Here is a 22,015-nt window from a genome sequence, read left to right on the forward strand (position 1 = left end):
GTCCTTGGCTTTTCTACTTTATTTATTGAAGAAAGCAGGGAACATAGTATGGTTTTGGGCTCCTTATTGCGAGATGAGTTTAACACTACTATGGAGAAGCCAGGAATTACTACTTGGCTGCCTCAAAAAAATGTTGAATTATAAGGATGTGAAGAAGAACAGTCAAAAAGATTATTGATAGCATTGATGGGAATTTGTTTTTATTTTCAGATCTTTAAGCATTCATACCTTTCACATAAGAATAAAAACTTTCAAATAAAGTAACACTTATGACTCTAAGGTGTTACTTATATGTTGGGTTAGTATTCAGCCCCTACTATTGATGACACCATACCTGTGTTAAAATGTTTTAAAAAGTATAATAATATAGCTGCTTTCCCAAGTTCCATGAATGTCCCCAGCAGCTCTGGTCCCACCCCAGGACATCCTGGCCTTTTTGTGATCCAGCACCTAAAAGGCTGATGTGAGGCATGACAAGGAAAGTCCAGGGCCTTGCTCTGTTCTATTTGACCGGTACCAATACCATACCACTGGTTAAATATTTTAATTTCACTTTAGCCATGTTTGAATGTGTAATCATAAGCACAAGGCATCTCAGCCATTATATAATCCACTATTCCAGTTATAGAAGTCAACCTTTAACATATAAAGGTTAAGAGACTCGTCCTAGACCATAACAGAGGCCCCACCAGGCCTTCCAACTGCTTTGTCTGTCCTGTACTGGTCATTGTATCATCTTTTCCTCAGTCTTGTTAGATCACATTTCTGGACAAATATATAAGAGGGCAAGACAGCACAGCTCCATTGTAGAAATATTTATTGATCTAACATGAAAATTGTGTTAGACTGCAAGAAATATTAGACAGTCTCTGACCGAATTTACTGCATTGTTGGAAATCCTTTATGTACAAAACATGATCAGTTGAATAGCAGTGACAGGCACGATATAGCTTGGTGCCTGACAATTGTGCTGTGAAGATTGTGAATGGCCCAAAAGAAAAAAATAATCAGGAAAGGCTTAATTACAGGAGGATGGATAGGATTCTGGAAAGTATGAGTCCCTACTACACATCCATTCTTCACCAGAGCTATAGGTTAGCACTTCCTGTGCAATGTTTACTGGCAACCGACTCAGATTGTTTCTGCTTAAAAGTTTGAATATATTGCTTGAAATTGTCCTTTTTTACAAAAAAAATTTAATTGCTATATAATTCATCTATCTTAAATCTGCTATTAATGAATAGAAAATAGAATAATGTTTTCATGAAATGATAATGAACCCAGGTAAAGGATTCAGAAATTTCTGTCTATATATGCAGTGGTTTATCACCTCATACCACCATACCAGCTGTGTTTTCACTGCCCCTTCTTTTCTTTTCTTTTTGTTTTTTGGGGGGTGGGGGAGATGGAGCCTCACTCTGTCACCCAGGCTGGAGTGCAGTAGCGCCATCTCAGCTCACTGCAAGCTCCGTCTCCCAGGTTCATGCCATTCTCCTGCCTTAGCCTCCTGAGTAGCTGGGACTACAGATTCCTGCCACCGCGCCCGGCTAATTTTTTGTATTTTTAGTAGACACGGGGTTTGTTTTCTTTCTCCTGAATCTTCTGCCTTAGGTTAAAAGAGATGAATTTCTTCCTCTAACTCATATATTTTTTAACAAGAGATTGGTTTAATAAAAAATGTTGATGCTCTGGAAAGATTGATATTTCTACCAACAAGTGAAGGGAATTTTTAAATATTTAAAATGTACGTAAGTGGTGCTCCTAGAAATGAGAGAGAAGAATGAAGCGGTCATTATATACTGTCCATATACACTCCTTATTTGCAAACACAGAAGAGGTTAGTGAGAGGTTATCTTTCCTCTGAGAGGCAGTTTCTGTATAGGTTCCTCCGAGTGAAGATCAGAATGTTATCAGACACTGGATGTAGCTCAGATGACACAGTAAAAAGGAAGTAGGGGCTAAATTTAGAAATTACATGAAAGCGTTTCAAAAATAGATATATAGATAACACATAAAAGAGGCAATATGCATTTTTATCTTCTTGAAAAAACAATGCAAGTTGCTAAGTTTTTGTTTTTGTTTTTTGAGTTATTTAAACATGGATTTGGTTTGATTTCATGACCACTGCTGCATCTCCAATCACTTGAGCTTTTCATGGGAAGCTCATCAGAATTCAACGGGAAGAGCATGCGTGGATATACTATCTGGTAAAGTCTTTATGCACACATATTTCCATATCTTAAACAAGGTTTTACTCAGGTTGTGGTCTTTGCCTGTTTTAAAAACTCAACGTTGAGATGAATGCAATATAATGAAATTCGGCCTTTTCTGTAGAGAAAAAAAAACTCGTTTCTATGTCACTTTAAGTCAACGTGCTTCCAATTGCAAAACACTTACGACTGTAAAATAGTCACTGTAATTATTATATGTAACCTGTATCTTGAGAATTTAAAATGGCATTTTCTTAAACTAATAGTGCTGCAGCATGTTGGTAAAAACCATGGAAATGATTATTTTTGTAACAGATGCCCAAAAGATCTTACACTCAAAAGGGTTGTTTTACTGAATACAAAAAAAGGGTTGTATGAGGACATTTCACTGTCATTCCTCCTGAGTCATATCTGATGTACAAACCAAGGATTGTTTCTGTTTACTGACCCATTAATGTGTGCCTATTACTATACTGTTTTATATATATTATTACATTTCATCTTTACAACAGTGCTGTGACATAGTTATCATTACCTCATTGGAGGGATAAGGAAATTGAGGCTTGGAGAGATCCCAAAGCAAGGAAATGGGAACATGGTTTGATTCCATGTGTTTGACTCCAAAGCCGTAGACCCTTATCCACGTGCATATGACCACCCTTGACAACCCAAACCATGTGGTACCATTTGGCACTTAAGGCATGTCTCAGTTCCCTTGTTCAGATTTGTGTGTGTTGGAACTCATAGCACAAGCATCTAGGGCATAAATTCAAGGGCTGGTGGGGAAAGAACATTAGAAGATCCCAGGTGCACATTTTTTAATTGATTCTAGCCAGGAAGCTGAGAAAATGCCCACTGGTAGGAGTCAGATTCAGCATAATTCTCAGTTCTATTGAGAGTTCATAAGCTTCCTCATCTCATGACACAATGACACCAGACTTACGGGGAGTTGGGCATGGGGGTAGGGTGCAAACTCATTATTTCAGGGTCAAGCAGGTAATGAGAAGCTGGCCAGGTTCTATTATTTGCCACAGCATTGTTTGTTTTTGCATTATAGAACATAGAATATTTTTCACCTTCATAAAAATTTATGTACTCTCATTATTCTTGACAATAGTGGGAAGCTATTGGCAGTCTTCTTAGCTACAGCCTGTTGTCCTCTTGGAATATGGTGCAGTGTTGCTGGGACTTCTGATCTGTCAAGAGAATTAGGACATCTGTTTTTTGGGTGTGTTTTTTGTTTTTGTTGTTTTTAATGCTAAAGCTCTCAATTTTATATACCCCTTTACAAAATTTTGCTGTATCAGGTAGATGTGCAGACCGTTATCTCACATTTAGGCCTCTTATATCTTGCTCAAGTCTTCCCCATGCCTAGGTTGATCATAAGTCCTAGTTTGCCTGAGATACTTGTGTTTACACCTGTTTTCCCTGCCTCCCACCTGTTTAGCATTTATTCCAGTTTTTTTATTTTTTAATGAAGCATTCTTATTAATAGCTGCATTAAAATAATCCAGGATGTATTTAACAGACATCCACTTTGTATTTCTAGATTCTGCCTTTGCATTTAAACAGATTTCTCACTTTACACTTGGTTGAATCTGATATCCCTTCCCAGATGCATTGGAACTGCATCTCTCTTTCAAAGACAGTATGTGGGCATTCCTGCTAATATGGAGTAAGCTGGGACAAAAGTGACTAGGGACAGCCAAACTCTTCCAGTACTTGTATCAGTCAGTCATGCCATGGTCTGGTGTGTAGGCTGCCAGGTCCACGAAGACACCACACTTCTATGAGTAGGGTCAGTGGGCAGTTGCTAGGTATATGTGAAATGTGTGTGGAAAATGAAGGCTGAAGAAGTCTTACTGTGGAGGTGTGAAAGATTTTGCTTTATCATTTACTGTTTGATGTAAATCTGTTTTATTGTTTCATAATGCTTTTATTTTGGAACAGATCTTTTTGGCCATAATTTTTTTTCAAAACTTGAAAATGCATGTTTAAGAAAAAATTAAGTACTGTATTTTTGTTTCTCAAGAAAGTCGATAATGTGTAATTCATATAAAATTATTTATCAATACTTAACATCCACCATTGTAGCCATGAATATAATCAACCACACAAAATACAAAAGACACAAATGTTCGGAAAGAGTATCAACATCTCTTTCAAGAGTTTGCTGTTATTTTCAGAACACTGTGCCCAAAGATGACATTTTAGCTTGTGCAGCAGCAGAGAATGCATTTTTATATCACTCTGAGAAGCATGACTTTTCTTTTAGATCAAATGACTTTTTTTCCAAGTTAATTTAGCTCATTATTTTCCAGGTTTTCTTATGCATGTACAAAAAAATGAAGCAATAGCAATTAATCTATTAATTCTCTTAGCAGAAGAAAAACTTTGCAGGTAATTGATGGTTTGGTTTTTTTCTTCATTAATTCATGGAATCAAGATGAAGCTTTTAGAAGTTCATGCTGATAAAGTGAAATATCCAACATGGTTTTGATTGCTATAGTAAATGCTTTTTGCTTCTTTAAAAAATTTTAAAAGTCAGTGTTCAAAGTAATGTATTTTGTGGTAGTGATATGAGTGTAGTTTTTCATGGAGCATAGTGTCATGGTAAAATACTGTATGTATTAAATTAATAAACCAATGGACCAGAAATATTCTTAGAATAGTTATGGCTCACGTCAGTCACAGTTGTATCCAAACAAGCTGCAATAATCTATTTATGAGTTTCATCTCCTAAATGTATTTGTGAAATAATAGTATTCTGAACTAATACCAAAAGATAGTTCTATGAAAATATTTGAATTGAAATATTTATGTCTTTCCATTTGAAAAACATAATAGAGTGAGATTACTTAACATTCAGCAGACCTTGTTCAAAGCTTACCAAGTATCTTAGCCAACAAGAGAGACCGTTTCTGAATTAAAACTATTAAGGTCTACCAACAAGAGCATGATTGAAAATGTTAACAGTTTCAAATTTATTGACCTAAAATGGTTAAGGCAATTTTTAAGAATGTTACACACAATTCTATGAAATAGTTAAATATATGTCAATATTGAAAAAATATAGTTATCTGAAGGATGTTAGGGACATGATATTAGAAAGAGATACGGCTAAGAACATGACTAAAGTACATGAAGTACATAAAGTACAAGAAAAATATTTCTGCTCATTTTTTAAAGTCTGCATTGATGTATCAAAAGTTTATATTTTAGGAAGAATTTTATATTTGAAAAAAAAATTTTAATGCACACACTTCCTTGAATAATATCAATGTAATAAGATAGATTTGCCAGTCAATAAATACTTTAAAGACATACAACATTGTTATGGTTTGGCTCTGTGTCCCCACCCAAATCTCATCTTAAATTGTAATCCCCACTTGTCGGGGGAAGGGCCTCGTGGGAGGTGATTGGATTGTGGGGACAGATTTCCCCTTTGCTGTTCTCATGATAGTATAGTGAGTGAGTTCTCACGAGATCTGATCGTTTAAAAGTGTGTGGCACCTCCCACTTCTCTCTCTCTCTCCTGCTCCACCATGGTAAGACGTGCTTGCTTACCCCTCACCTTCCACCATGATTGTAAGTTTCCTGAGGCCTCCCATTCATGCTTCCTATACAGCCTGCAGAACTGTGAGTCAGTTAACCTCTTTTCTTCATAAATTATCCAGTCTCAGGTAGTTCTTTATAGCAGTTCTTTATAGAACAGGCTAATACAAATATTAACTATTTTGGTAGCTTTTTTATACTCAAAAGTGTATAGTAGACTAGAACTATTTTATTATACTCTCAATGGAAAGTTAACAGTTTCTCAGCACTGGTCCAGGTAACTTTTTACACTTGTTATCTATAATATTTTCAAACTTAGGGTCTTTATTTGAAGTGACAGATTATATAATTTGTTACCAAAAAACCATGCCTTGTAGGATGTGAGTTGTTTTCCTTCCCTTCTTCCTACTTAAATTCTAGGCCAGGTGTGGTGCCTGTAATACCAGCACTTTGCGAGGCCGAGGCAGATGGATCACGAGGTCAGGAGATTGAGACCATCCTGGCTAACATGGTGAAGCCCCATCTCTACTAAAAATACAAAAAATTAGCCTGGCATTGTGGTGGGCACCTGTAGTCCCAGCTACTCAGGAAGCTGAGGCAGGAGAATGGCATGAACTCAGGAGGCAGAGCTTGCAGTGAGCCGAGATAATGCCACTGCACTCCAGCCTGGGTGACAGAGCGAGACTCTCTCAAAAAAAAAAAAAAAATTCTGACTGCTTCATTACTCTTTTTCATAGGATAAAGAGGTATTGCTTTTGTTTCTTTCTCTATTTTTGTTAATAGAACAGTTTCTTGCTCGTTAAAGGGGCATTTAAGCAAGGTATTTTAAAAGCTCCATTCCTTCCCCAAGATTCTGGGAAAGTGAGCCTTTCACTTTCAGTTTTTCCTAACACAGTTTCTTGAATGTCTGAAGCTTCAGTGGTCAGATTTCACATGGGATGTTCCAGAAGGATATTTCCTGTGTAAGACTCTGAAATTCTTGGGAGCATTTGGGCCTTTTTTTAATCGAAGAGCTTGTTCTTTTTATTTTTTCACCTGTCTGAATTCTACCAACTGAACAGGGAAATCTTCTTTATCTGTTTTTCCTGTTGTCAAATAAAATAAAATTCCAAACCAGCAGCAACATACTCCTCTGGTTAATAAGATTGTAGGAGCACAGACATTACAAAAGACTAAAATGATTAGGCTTTTTCTGAGATGTAATATCAGGAAATGAACCACATAACATTATGTGATCTCAGAAATGAAGATGATATGAATCTATAAAGCAGGCATTTACCTGTTATGCCAAAATGGGGAGAAATCAGTCAATCAGTTGTTTCGTTTGTGTAAAATCAACCTATAGTTGGTTGTTAGGAGTCTCAGTCTCTAGTCAGTGTTTTCAAAACATGATTTAATACACCACCAGTCTCGTCAACAGATCTGGAGGCAAAAAAAGCTTCCATGGTCAAACAAGTTTGGAAAATCCAATAATATCCCCAATGCTAGGCTCATGGATTTATAGCGCCTTTCTAGGTAAGGGCCACTGCCTTATTGTAACTCCTGTGTTCTGCAGCACAGACATCTGTTTGACTGTTTATAACCATTATTCTCCCCATTCTCTTACTTTGGCTTCAGAACCCATTTGTCAAATAAATAACTATTAACATTCCAATTAACTTAATTTTCCATTAACATAATTAATGTTCCTCAAATACTCTTTGAAAGTAGCCATACAGACCATACCCTAATTGTTTTGAATTTTAATGAATATACATATCTTTAAAGTAATCTCTCCTCAATTTTTTAAAATCAACTGTGACTTTGTATAAACTCTCTGAAGATAAACTAGTTTTTTTGGTGATATTAGTAACGCGCGCGCGCGCGCGCACACACACACCACACACACACACACAACACCCATACTAGGATACTACAGCATCATAATTATGAAGATAATAGTAGAACTTCAGAGAGTACAAAATTTTACATTGTACCCCAAGATTTTATAGACCTGAAGGCAGTATTCTTTGTAATGGGATCATGTAATTATATCAATCAACATACTCTGGAAGTGTTTGATGTAGATTTTGTCATGCTGCATCAAGCGTCTGACCTACAGTGTCATTGATACTGATAATTATGACATTATAGACAAACAAGAAAAAGGAAAATGTTAAAGAACCAAATAGAAGAATATTTACACGGAAAATGGTAGTGGTAGGGCCAAGAAAGAGATTGAGTTCTCTGAAAAGAAAAAAAAAATTTTAAACAGTAAAGGAGGAGTATTTCCTCTACCCAAGAAGGAATCCCCATTCTGTGTTAGAATGCGCAAATAAAGTCTATAGGCCAGCGAAACCAAAAGGAGAATTATAGTTCCAGCAAATATTTTTTGGGAAAGACGGTAGTCTTTGATTGCCTTGGTGACCATAATGAAGATTAAAAATAAAAATCTAATGATAGAAGAACAAACTTAATAATGAGTTAATAAATCAATTTGTGAAGTCTTAAAGAAAGGATTGTGGCAGTTTAATAAACTTTCTTCTCTAACATTGTAATCTAGAACATTGTATTTAACATACATTCTCTATTGGTGTCTTGTATATTGCCTAACACGTGGGCGATAAATATTTGTTGGAATAGTTTATTATTAATGGTACTTTTGAGATACCACAATATGTCATAGTAATTATAATATTTGTACTAGGCATTTTAGAAACATCTCTTTTACTTTTTCTAACAGCCCTACAACAAATTGTTCCATCTTATAGATGAGGAAACTGAGGTTTAGGAAGGTTGAGTGACTTGTCTAAAGACACAGGGCTGGTACATGACAGAGTTATTACTGAAACCTGATTTGGTGTCAGGCTGTTGTTCAAGTTTCTTCGTCTTTGCTACTGTGGTTCCCAGAATTACTAATTTGAGATTCAGTAGTCTCCATCTAATGCCAAGTTTAAGAAGGATGTGGAAGTTTAGCAAAGAAGAAACAGTGGATCCTTACCACTTAAAGACTCCACACAGAAGATCTTTCATTTTCATGAGGGGCTTCAAAAGGCTGTGTCATGTAGTAATTTCTCATTTTGCTGAGCCACATGTTGAATCATAAATGTGGAGAGGCTGTTTTATGGGAGTGAGTCACTCACAACGAGAACCCAGCCAGCAGCAGTTCAGTATGACTTTGCTGTTCTTTGTCATTTATGCAGTAATGCTCAGAAAAAGATACAGCAACAACTGTCACTCTGCATATAATGTGCCTGAAAGAAGGTCAGCTGTTCAGGTTCTAATGAAGTCAGAAAATGTGAAACAGTCTGATAAATACAGTTCACGTCCAAGTTTTCTGCAGGAGATTTTATGCTAAGCAGTATTTGCAAATTTGAAAACTCAAGAGATCTATTATCCAATAAGGCCCTCCAGAGTGTAATTTCACATTTGAGCAAATTTAGGCTTGAATGACTTTCCCAGTGTCACAAGAATCCAGTAGGTATTTGTACCATGGTTTATATTTTTTGTACTATTTTGTACTATTTTTCCTTTTTTTTTTTTTTTTTTTTTTTTTGCATTTTAAATGACTAGTAGCCTCAGGTGTCTGGCTCTTCAAGTATTTTATATGTGTTCTGTAATTTAGCCCTCTAAAATAAGTGCTATTATTACATTCATTTAATGAGTTATGAGAGGGAGGTAATTAGGAAGCAGAGGTTGAGGATGTTAAATAACTTGTACAAGATCACAGTCAGCTAGTACTGGTGGAAGTGGATTTACAACACAGTCAGTCTTGTCTCAGCATCCATCATTTCACTCTATACTTCCTTTGAGCAGAAGAAAACAAAACCAAAAAGGCTGAGGGTTGTTTTTTTTTCACAGTTCATTTAGGAGTTTGTGATTTTTTTCTTTAGAGTCAAATGCCAAAAGGAAATAAGCACTTAGAAAAAAAGTAGGAAGATGTGTGCTGCAGTTCAGAATTGAGATGAACTCTGATGCTGGCTTGTACTTTTTCTGATTTTGAGGTCCTCTGTGTGTGTTGGGCATCCCTTCAGACAGAGCAGGTCTAATAAGCTGGATTTTTGTGTCTAAGAGCTTCCGCAAATGTGGAAATTACCATTTGGCTTTCTACTTCTGGGTAGGTGTGACATTCCAGTCTAAAGCGGCCTTCAAGCTGTTAATGAGATTTTGAAAATTCTTCCAAAGTGACTATGAGATCTTTTTCATTTCACCTAAAGGCTTGGCCTGCTGTGGGCAGGGTAAGACCCACTGTGGTAGGACCTCAGTTCCTCCTTCCCTTTGCAGAAGCAAACATGGAAACATCAACACATCTAAGATTTACCTGAATTTTATGACGACTGAATTCTGAAAACAAGACATTACCACATTGGCACATCTTGCGGTTTCCATGTGGTCTTTCCCTGGAATTCTGCCAGAGTTCCTGAGCGTAGCTACTTAGTTCTCACAGTGTTCCCTCTAAGCCTTGCCACCAGCTTGCTAAGAATTCTGAAAGCTAGCATTCATCATTAAATATTTCCACCCAGTATATTTTAATTGTAACTTAAAATGAAATAGAATTATATTTTACGTTTTGTTTATGTGATTCATTAAATCATACTAGGTTTTTTTTTTTTTTTTTTTTTTTGGTAGAGATGGTATTTCTCTCTGTTACCTAGGCTGGAATGCAGTGGCGTGATCATAGCTCACTGTAACCTTGAACTCCTGGGCTCAAGTGATCCTGCTGCCTTAGCCTCCCAAGTAGCTGGGACTACAGGCACATACCACCACGCTCGGCTAATTTTTGTATTTTTAATAGAGATGGGGTCTTGCCATGTTGCCCAGGCTGGTGTTGAACTCCTGGCCTGAAGTGATCCTTCTGCCTCAGCCTTCCAAAGTGCTAGGATTACAGGCATGAGCCAGCACAGCTGGCCCTCCCTTGCTTTTCTGTGCACAATGTTCAAAATAAACAGGATAGTCTATTGTAATTGACTTGTTATTTGTAATATTTGAGTTGAGTTTTTTCCTTTTCATCATTGCCTTTTTCATTAATAATTGTTTAATTTAGCATAACTACTTATAATTTTTACTACTATTTCACATTTGACATTTGGACAAATAGAAAAAAGGGTCTAATTTGTCTTCCTACTCTAACGTACTAAAAAATACTGTTTCCACATACAGAAGTTTTTTTTTTTTTTTTAAACAAGAATTTGAGAGTATTGCCTTTCTATTGGGAACGTTTATATGCACAATTAAAAAAAATCTGTATGTCTTTTGTAAAATGCTGTCATACTTTTAAATAACTTAGAGAATCTGAGATGAAAGCTCTTACATAAATGCAAATTATGGTTGATTATATTTGAATGTCATTTTCCAAAACAGCAAGGATGGAATGAAATAACAAAGCTTAGGAGGCAGTAAAAGTGACTTAGAAATTCCAACCTGGGTGAAGGCAACATGGTGATTGCTCTGTTTTTGAGGGCAATATTCTCTCTTAGTTTTGGTGGAGGTTGACTTCTGAGTAATGGGTTTATAGCAGAGACAAAAGTTTATAGTGTAGAGATTAATTTGAATTCAGAGTCAACATGAAACTTTCTCACAAGACAATTTTTTTTTTTTCCCAGTAAAAAGAAGGTAGCCTCTTTTAACTGTGAACAGCGGTCACAGTTTTTAAAAAGTGCTGTGTTTATTTTGTCCATGCTGCTTTTCCTTGGAGGGGTCATTCATCTTCATCTTCACCCGCCAGCTAAATCCTATCTTCTCTCTGACACCTCGTTTGACCTCCTCAGTCCATACACAGTTGCACTTACGCCACCCCCCTGCAGCATCGCTCATGTGCATATGTAACTGCATTCTGTCCTGTATTGTGTGATACGGTTATTGTGTGATATAGTAAGTTCATGTTTTGCTCAGTGGTACTGGGTGCTCCCAGAGGGACAGTGTCTTAACATTTTGATGCTCTATGCATTGTAGATGTATTCATTATATATTTACAATCATACAGCTTATGGCTAGATGAGCTCTTTGGTGATTTGGTTCAATTGCCTTTTCTTATGAACACAGAAAATTAAGTTATAAAGAGGAAAAGTAATTTCTCCTAAAGGTTATGACCAGTGTTATGGGTAAAGCCAGAATTAGAAGTTAGAATTCCTAATTTCTAGCGTAGTTCAGTTCTTCCCTCCCTCCCTTCCTCCCTTCCTCCCTCCCTTCCTCCCTTCCTCCCTCCCTTCCTCTCTCCCCTTCCCTCTTTCCCTTCCTTCCTTCTTTCCTTCTTTCCTTCCAACCAACCAACAAATATTTGTTGAACATCTGCCACTTGCCAGGCACCTTGCTAGGCCCTGATTATGCGGTGTTGAGCCTGTCTTGGAACTTGGAACTTGAACCATGATTAAAGAGAAAGACAACAAATATTACACGCCTAAGAGGCAGAGCACAGCAGTGGGGATTCATTGAGGGGCCAGTGATGCTCTGTTTTCAAAGGGAGAGTCTCAGAGGGGAACGATAATGGAGGTGGGCCCCACCTGGCGTGGGATTCAGGAACAGGACTCCAGGCTGGTAAGAGCGTAGGTGGGGTAACATGGAAGGTTGCCTACACAGGGACTCAGGACAGAAAGCAGCTACAGGGATTCATTTTCCAAAATCAGAATACCAGCAAGCGCTAGGGCTTCTCAGTTACTAGATCCAATTGTCACAGAACAGAACAAATAAGAAAGGTGATTTCTTCAGTCTCAGTGTGTTGAGCTTCCTAAAACCTTAAGTCAAGATTAGTCTATTGGCATGGGGCCGTTCCCACACAAGAGAAGAGAAGGAAGGTAAAAATTGGGAACCAGACAGGGCCTAACTGGATTACATTTATTAACATTCTGTCTGCTTAATATTCTGTGAAATGAATAGTTTGGCCATGATGTCATCATGATAGCCATTCACTAACCTTGTTTAGAAGTTTGTATTTCTGCACAAAATCAGTACTGTTTCAGTAATTATCAACCGTCTGCCTCCAGTGTCCAACACAATTAGTTATTTGTGTTTAGTTGCATATTTCTATATGTATACTTTGTGTATATATATTGCATTCCATAAATCCTAGTTTAATTTTGATTGTTAGGCAGTGGTGTATTCCGGCTAATTTGAGGGTTGACCATAAAATATTTTCATTGCAATCTTATTTAAAAATTTTTTAATCTCTTTATCTCCTTCCTGCTAAATGAATATAACCAAGTTCTTTTACATTGTTAAAAGATTGAATGGGGGTACTCAATCTGATAATGTAGATAAGACAGATAAAAAACAAATATTTTGAAAGTTTGGGTGCATAAGAGTGGAGAGGTAATTGTCATTGTTGTCCAGATTAAATTACTACTATTAATTGTTCTTCTAATGGTGTTACACACTATTCTAAAAGTGAACTAGAGAAGCTAATCCTGATTAGTTTAGGATTCTGATTGAGTTTCTGTTTAGACATACAACACCCATAAGCTGGCTATATTATATGTTAGATTATAATAAACTATAAACATAGAGGAATAATTACTCCTGCCTCCTTTTCTTTTAGTAATAATATTTTAGGATTATGATAATATGTAAAAATAGTGGTATGTGTAAGCATAACTTTCTCATTGTTCTGATGGGAGAGCTGAATATGCCACCTTCCTCTAGTTTCCTCTAATCAAATCTAAGTAACGTCAAAGTTTACTCTAGAGGGAAAGATTTGGGACTGAGTTCTCGCTAAGCAAAACAAAATATATGAAACATGACTTTATTTTAAACCAGTTTAAAGACCACTATATGAAGGAAGATGTTACCTGAATTGTATGTAATGTAATATGCAAAGCAAAAGCAAAGAAAATTTGGAAAGTAGTAGATTATTAAAATTGCCTTTTTTTTTATTTAAACAGGCTCATGCACAATTAGTTCGAGAAGTTGATGTGGAGAAGGTGTCTGCTTTTGAGAATCCATATGTAGATGCAATAAAGAGTTTATGGAATGATCCTGGAATCCAGGAATGCTATGATAGACGACGAGAATATCAATTATCTGACTCTACCAAATAGTGAGTATCTTTCCAGGAGGCCCTATGGATTTTTCTCTTTACTTCCATGTGGAGGTTTTGTGATTATCATAACTTCTTTATTCTGTCCTGTGTATGTCATACACGATTCAAACTTCAAAAGTTAGGGAGCATAGATATTGAACTTATGCCAACCTCATAAATCTAAATTAGATTATCAGGGACTAGTATCATGAGTCAGGGAGAATATTTCTTTCACTGTTTTCTGTTTGAAAAACAAACTGAAGACTCTAGGAATCTGATTTCACCAACCTATCTCCTCCCCCAAATTGCAAACTAGCAATTCTCACGTATGCCATTGTGATTTGAAATCTTGTAATAATAATTTTTGATACAAAATCCAATCTTATTCATGTGCTAGAAAACACCTACACACATTAGCAACTGCAAACAAAAAATATGTTTGATTATGGCTTCTTAAAACATCAGACTTCCTGGTTTCCAGTTTTCAGATCCAGAACTTGACTGCTTTCTGGGAACCACTATTATGTTGATGGATAGGTTTTCCTTTGCATGAAAATTGCATGTGAGTCTAATTTCTAATTCCAGAATTATTTTGTGAGCTGTCATTCAAACTCATTTCCTGGGAAAGATTTGCATCCTAGAAATCTGTTACTTCTCTGCAATAAATCTCACCTAACAGAAAGGAAATAAAGATTTGGCAATCATTGGATTAATGTGATCGATGTAGTCAGCAATGTAGATAACCAGGCACCTGAACACCGAGTTTTCTTTTGGTAGTATTTAGCCAGGTTTCTGTCTACATTAGTTACATTAATACAGCATCTGCCTCTTGTTTTTTGGTTCTGGGCAGACAGAAGAATGGGTAGAAAATAATCATCAGCCTTATGCCAGTTCATATGATAAAGTGATCCACTGGCTGAAAGCGGGCCCATGGGGAAAATAAGAGGCCCTGATAGGCTGCTTGACATCACTCAGAAGTACATGGAAGATTCTAAGAGCTATATGACTGTTTTTTTCAGTAAAATTGTCATGCTTTTACTCTTAATTCGAGGCATTTATATAAGATATGATTCACATCAGCCACAGAAATGTTGCCTGATCAAACTATTTCTTGTATTCTTATGGTAAATTTGAATTATGCCATTCTGAAGTGTGGCACAATGCTCATGAACACTGTATTTGTAGTAGTTAATGTTTTAACTAGCATTAACCCCCTTGCGAGCCTCTGAAATGTGTGCTTTCTTCATTCTTCCTTTCATCGTCCTTCCACACATTCATATAGTTCTTCTCATTTCTGGTCTTTCTCTTCTGCTTTCCTGCCTGCTTGCCTTCCATTCGGCTTTTCTCCCTCCCTCTGTCCTTTGTCCCTTTGTTCCTTCCTCCTGGGCTCCCACTGTATAAGTTTCAGTGAGTACAGAGATGAAAAAGATGCATTCAGCTCTTGTCTGTTCTAAATTCTGCCCCTTCAACCTTTGACCAACTGTCTTTTTTACTCCTGCCCCCTCTGTCCTTCTGTTTCTTTTGCCATTTCAAATTCCATCTATCTCCCCATGTTGCTGCTGTGTCTCATCCATCATTCCCTGTTGCCATTCATTGTGTCTCTCCTGTCTGCTTATTTACCCTCCACCCTCAGCTCTGAATCTCTCTGGCTCTCTCTTAACTCCTCTCTGTTTCTCACTTTGCTACTGTGATGTCTTGCCCTAGCCTTTAAGACTAACTCATCTCCATTATAAAGTTACATTTACTGATAAATTCTTCACCTTGCATCATTTTTCTTCTAACCTCTATCTTTTAACTTTTAGTTTCAGTCTTATCTTTTCCCCTCCCTACCTGTTGTATTCTTTACCTGTCATCTGTAACTGTTCTCCCTACAGAGAGTCCGCTACTGGGCCGTCAGAGCCCCCCAAGTTACATTTACTGATAAATTCTTCACCTTGCATCATTTTTCTTCTAAGCTCTATCTTTTTAGTTTCAGTCGTATCTCCTCCCCTCCCTACCTGGTCTACTCTTTACCTGTCATCTGTAACTGTTCTCCCTATAGAGAGTCCTGCTACTGGGCAGTCAGAGGCCCCTAGTATCTGGTAATTATGTGCTTACTAGAGTTACATCTCCCCCCTTAGGGTTTGCCTCCTCCTCCTGGGATGGACCTTCTGAGAGAGTCCTCTTTGCACCTAGGACACCTGTATTGGACTATGGATATGTTCTTGAGACCAGACTTCATCATATCTCTGATGACATACCCTCAGTTTAGATTTGTGAATTTCTAGACATGGAACCATTAGTTAGTATGAGAATTGGATGCTGCCACATCTAGCTTGCTTAGGCAGGAGCTCTCCTAGACAGTTTCTCCAGACCTGTCCGTGCCGTGATCCTGGGGAAAGCTGCTGTCCTAGAGTTCTGTCAGTGCAGGCTTAGTCTGCCATAGAAACGAGCACACTCCTTATGATAAAGCAAGACCAAAACATGCGGCCATCTAGCACAGGCTGATCTAAACTCCTTCAAATGATTGTTCTTTAAATAGTTCCACATTCCCCTAGTGGGAATGAGGATACATTGATTTTCTAAATTATATATATGTGGGCCAGGCATGGTGGCTCACACCTGTAATCCCAGCACTTTGGGAGACCAAGGTGGGTGGATCACCTGAGGTCAGGAGTTCGAGACCAGCCTGACCAATATGGTGAAACCCCGTCTCTACTAAAAATACAAAAGAAGTAGCCAGGCGTGGTGGGGTGCGCCTGTAGTCCCAGCTACTCAGGAGGCTGAAACAGGAGAACTGGTTGAACCCAGGAGGCGGAGGTTGCTGTGAGCCATGATTGAGATCAGTCACACTACTGTGCTCCAACCTGGGCGACAGAGGAAGACTCCATCTCCAAAAATAAAAATAAAAAATAAAAGTAAATTTTATATATATATGTAGACATACATAACCTAAATCTTTTTTAACCACACTTTATGCTGAAGTAATAAAGCAAATTCTAACAACATGTACTTATATCCTTAGATGTATCAGTATGTATCTCTTTTTTTAAAAAAGTAGGACATTTTCCTACCTAAATAATAATACATTATTATACCTAAAATTAATTAACTTCTTTTTATCATTCTATACCCAGTTCATATTCAGATTTCCCAAATTCTTCCAAAATGTCCTCTAGAGGTGGTTGATTTCAGGACTTCACATTGCATCTGGTTGTTATGTCCCTTAAGGTTCTTTTAATCTAGTAGAGACCCATTTTGCATTTCACTGGCATATTCAAGAGATTGGCCTAGATTTGCCTGATTGCTTCTCATAGTATGATTTAGTTTGCTCCTGTATCTCATGGATTTACTATAAATTAGAAGTTACATTTAAAGTCTTTATTAGATTCAAGTTAAACATTGTGACTAGAATGTATTATAAGTGATGTTTGTACCCTTGTTTACCCATGGTGGATGAAGTTAAGATTTACCACAGTATCAGGGTAGTGGCACTCTCCATTATAAAGTTGTATTTTACTTGTCTCTTGTCGTGTTAGTTTGTCACTGAGCAATCTCTAGTTCTTCATCAGCTCTTCATCTGATAGTTTTATTTCCAACTGATAATTCTTGCCAGATTTAATAATTCCATTGGAATTCGTAAAATAATTATTTTCCTCTTTTATCAGTTGGTGTATCAGTTGGTCTACATTAGCATTCTTCTGCATAGAAGATTTTATCTCTTCAGCTATTTGATTAATCATCTGAACCAGGACACATTGAGAAAGAGGAGTCTGTATTAATAATTATAGTGAAACAGCAGGCATAAACTGAGACTCTCCAGGACAGGCAGGGACGTTTGGTCACCTTAGCTAAGTGAAACTGAGGGAAGGAGGTTTGTTTCTTTCGTTTTCTGTAGAATACTCTCTTTACTTCCAAGGGAGTAGAATCAGTGTATTCCTGCCAGTTATGTAAGGGGTTGTCTGTATAAACCAGAGTTAACTGAACCCACGTTTCAGGTCTCCTCCGGGGATGTTTTGGCACCACGTATACGTCAGTGCCCAAGCAACCTGCCTGACTTGCCTTAATCCCACCGTGCCAGGAGGCCTGAGTGTTAGTTACTTTATTCTTCACCGTCTTAGTAGTGGACACTTTACATTTTCCTTAGCCAGGTAAACCTCTCAACAGAAATAGGACCTGGGTGTCATAGAGTCACTCATTTGCTGCTGTGTTCCACGTGTTTCTCCAGCGTAGTCATAGCAGATGCTCCAGGAACTGGCAAAGATGACAGCACTGGCAAAGATGTAGGTCCCATATATTAAACATTACGGATTTCCCAGTACTAAAAATCATGTTCACAAATAACTCAGAATAATTCCTTTCTCTATATTTGAGATAATTGTTATCCCTTTTCCTTTCTGACTTTTTTGTGTATATTACCCTAGTACATCTTCAGTATGTTATCTTGCCTCCTTTTCTTCATATAGGGTTTCTATGTTGTTCCTATCTTTATAATTGAAACGTACTTCATTGTTATTCTGGACCTAATTTCTTATTCAGAATATCACCACCTTACAGAAATATTTCTGAACTTAGGACCAGCTTCTTTTGGCGCTGCCTGTCTCTAGTGGCAGGTCTTCAGAGTAGATTTAGGGAATATATAACATCTAAGTTTCTGGTATTAGGAGAATCTCCCTGCCACACACACCTGCTTAAAGGTTGTCGTGTAACAGCAGTTCTGTCCACAACTCTGGTGGTTGTGAGATTCAGTGCAAGCGACTTACAAAAAATACTGGGAGCAGAGGCCAAGCGTGCCTGTCTTCTTTTCTCTCTAATGAACTCCTATTCATCCTTTAAGACCCGACTCAAGAGTCACCCTTTCTGAAAGCCTTGACCAACACCAGTGACAGTAAGTCACTATGTCATCTGTCTTAACACTGTGTGCATATGTCTTTTATTTCCGTCGTCACATTTACTGAAGTGCCTCTCTCCTCTACCCTCAGTTCCTGACAGCAGTGCTCATGTTTGACTTTCACAAGTGATTATTTCATGAAATAATAGATGGGTAATTTCTACCATTTTAATGACCGTGGTATAGGCACCATCTCTCTTTGGCTGTTACAGATTATGAAGGTTCAGAACTGAAGGCATTCAAGTCTTGTTTCCTGCTGTTGTTGAAGGTCTGGGATCTGAAAAGCCTTATTAAAGACAATAATAGCTGCTATTTACTGAATATTTACTATATGTTAGATTCTGTGCTTAGTCATTGACATGTGTTATTTCATCCTCAAAGTCACCTGCAATGGTAGATAGTTATTAGCATCCCCATCTAACAGAAGAGGAAACTAGGATTCAGACTGAATAATTTGTTCAAGGCCACATACTCAGTAAGTGAATGCAGTAGGAGTTGAATTCAAATTTGCTTCTTCCAGAGCCCAAGCTTTTAACCACTGAAATACAACCTCACATAGGATGGATGGATGGTTGGATGGATGGATGGATGATTGGTAGATAGATAGGTGATTGACAGTTTTTAGATAAGATAGATGGATAGGTAGACAGATGAATCAGTAGATAAATACCTATGATTAGGTGTTTTATAAATCACTTACCATAAAGAACAAATTATTAATCTTTATCAATATTGTCTACAGATAGTTTCATATTTATAAAGTCAAGAAGGAAAATTATATAAAATTGACTGGAAAACAAACCCAACAGGTTTTTGGTTATCATTATGAAAAGTTAGCCATGTTTAGATAAGCAGCAGTTATCCGTACTAACATGGAAGATGTTCTAAGTCACAAATAATTCAGGAATGTTATTTCTTTGTTTTAACCTACAGTCTTTATCTTTCAACCGACCTCTTCCCCAAAATCCAGCCCATCCCTTTTTACTGGAACCAGTGAGAAGGACACAATAAAATGATTTGAGCTTCCCTTCTACTTTGATTAGCCAACTTGCCTATCATAGTAAGTAATCAGATGACTCAAAGGACAGGCAGCAATGATAGAACCAAGGAGATGGGAAATTCCAGATAATGGATAAGCAGTTGTGGATACATTTGCAATTGGCCTTAATTTGGTGAATTCTTCCAATTCTATTTAATGAAAGAAGAAAAAGCATTCTAAGATCCTAGGGAGTTTTGTAGATTACTTTATTAACTTTTTTGTTATTGATAAAAAGCCTGAAGGCTCTGAAAACGATTAAAGAGCACAAAAAACAGATGGTTATAGGTTCACTTTTTTCCCCCTAGATTTCACCACCTACTTTAATATACTGAGACATCAGGTCAAATGAGGTCACTGCCTACACTACCAAAATCTCCCTGACATTAACCAGAGGACACAAGTCTCAATCACATTGGCATATAGTGAGAAAAGGCCTCATATGCAGGCTTTGGCTAATCTACTGTAGCTGTGTTTGCCTTAAGAGACCAAATAATTTCTAATCTTACTTCACCGAATTCCCCTCCAGGGAGTTGGGTAGATCAGACACCTTCTTGAAATTTCCACGTGATCCGGAGCCCATAAAGAACATGAGTAGATTGGCTTTTTGGCATAAGTCAACATTGGAGTTTCACCTTCTAAACGCATGCTTACATTTCTTGAGTCTGATTATGAACTTGCACCAGTATATTATGTGCCATGTTGAATTTAACAAAAGGCATTTCAAGGATAGGGTAACACACATCCACCTGACTTAGGGCCAGTCCTTCTTGAAGAGGAAGTACCTTGCTAAAAAGTTGCTGACTGATGAGTCGAACAGTTGTAGTCCAGGGTATATTGGTTTGGCTGTTGTATCCATCCACACTTTCCTCTGACAGTTTTTTTGAAAAAGTTTAAGCCTACTCCAGGCTTTTGAAGGCAGATAAGACCATTGTGTGGTGTGAATATTAGGTCAAGGTCCAGCTGAAATTCCCTCTGCTACTCACTACCTCGGGGGCATTGACTAAGCCTCACTTTCCTCAGACATGGATTACATGTGATATGTAATGCTTAAATTCTCCTCCTAAATTCTGAAGTCCTTTGATTCTGCTGCAGTAGACTCCCTTTATCTGAGAAGTCATTATCCTATGCAGTCACGTGAAAACCTGACACCTTAAAATTTACCTGGAAATGTAATGAACAGAGAAATTATTCTCTACATGATTAAATTACTAAAAATGCTATATTTAGCCAGGTCAGAAGAGGGCATTGACCTTGCATATGTTTGCTCTTTTTTAGAGTGACAATAATAATAAAAGTGTCATTCTTTTCACTTGAGTGACATATTTAATTCTCTTCATGTTTTGTTATCTAGTGGGCCACGTTTTCCAATCTTTAGTAAAACAACAAACAAAAAGCCCTGCATTTGTCTTCCTCAGTGAATGCTGATGATTCTAAGATGTGGTCTTTATTATTCCCTTCTCAGAATGCTCTTGGAGATAAAAAGATAAGGCTTAGATATGCTTAACTGTCCTCTAACCTTTATTACAGAGAAGGAACAGGAAAAAGGGCTGGGATTAGCCCCAGTTTATCATTTGTTCACTCTGCCTAAAGGGCAGAGTGGATGTGGGCAAGTGAGTTTGCTGTTTGCTCACATTTTAGCGGGACGTTTGTTTGGACTTTGAGTAGTTTGGCCTCTTCTTTGTAGGCCTTTCCACAGTCTTTAATAAGGTTGATGATGTGCCTAGTAGAACAGGGATTAGCGAACCTGCAGGCCAAATTTGGCCTGCTGCCTATTTTTATAAATAAAGTTTGGTTGGAACATAGCCATGCTCATTTGTTTATGAATTGTGTATAGCTGCCTTGGACCCAACAGGAGAGTCAGATAGTTGTAACAGAGATCATATGGTCCAAAAGTCCTAAAATATTTATATTAACTGTCTGATTTTCATTCTCACACACACACAAATTCAAACCCCTGTTAGAGGTGAAGAATGACTATTAAAATGCAGTAGCATTCTGCTTATGCCCTTTAGATAAAACCTAGTTTAAGACTCTGATGCTCTGAATTAACCCAGAGATACCTTTTAGAGTACTGAGTGAAGCGATGGACTGCATTCCTTCAGCAGTCCTCTAGAAATACCGCTTTGCACAATGAGATATTTGGTAGGAAGTGAGCAACAGAAAGTTCTAGATCATATTTCCTGGAAGTACCACTAAATGCCACACAAAGCATGTCTAGCACTAAAAGTGGCATGAATGACCAGAAATGTTCATTGAGTTGATTTGGCTTCTGAGTGCAAGGATTATGTGTCATATGTGCTTGACTCGTAGTGTCTGGTATGGTATGGTGGCATGTTGCAGCTGATGAGAGG

At 37.5% G+C, this 22,015-nt stretch overlaps 1 protein-coding gene across 4 annotated transcripts in view; it reads left to right on the forward strand.

Moving 5' to 3' along the window:
• GNAQ (G protein subunit alpha q) overlaps window positions 1–22,015 on the forward strand; it is a 327,552-nt gene that overhangs the window by 212,598 nt on the left and 92,939 nt on the right. For all 4 annotated transcript variants that reach the window (XM_033237036.1, XM_033237037.1, XM_033237038.1 and 1 more), the window contains one exon: window positions 13,619–13,773. In XM_033237036.1, coding sequence (XP_033092927.1) covers window positions 13,619–13,773 — 155 coding nt within the window. The remainder of the gene's footprint in view (window positions 1–13,618; window positions 13,774–22,015) is intronic.

This window comes from Trachypithecus francoisi, unplaced genomic scaffold (assembly GCF_009764315.1).
Source record: "Trachypithecus francoisi isolate TF-2019V2 unplaced genomic scaffold, Tfra_2.0 Lachesis_group16, whole genome shotgun sequence".
NCBI classification, from domain to species: Eukaryota; Metazoa; Chordata; class Mammalia; order Primates; family Cercopithecidae; genus Trachypithecus; species Trachypithecus francoisi.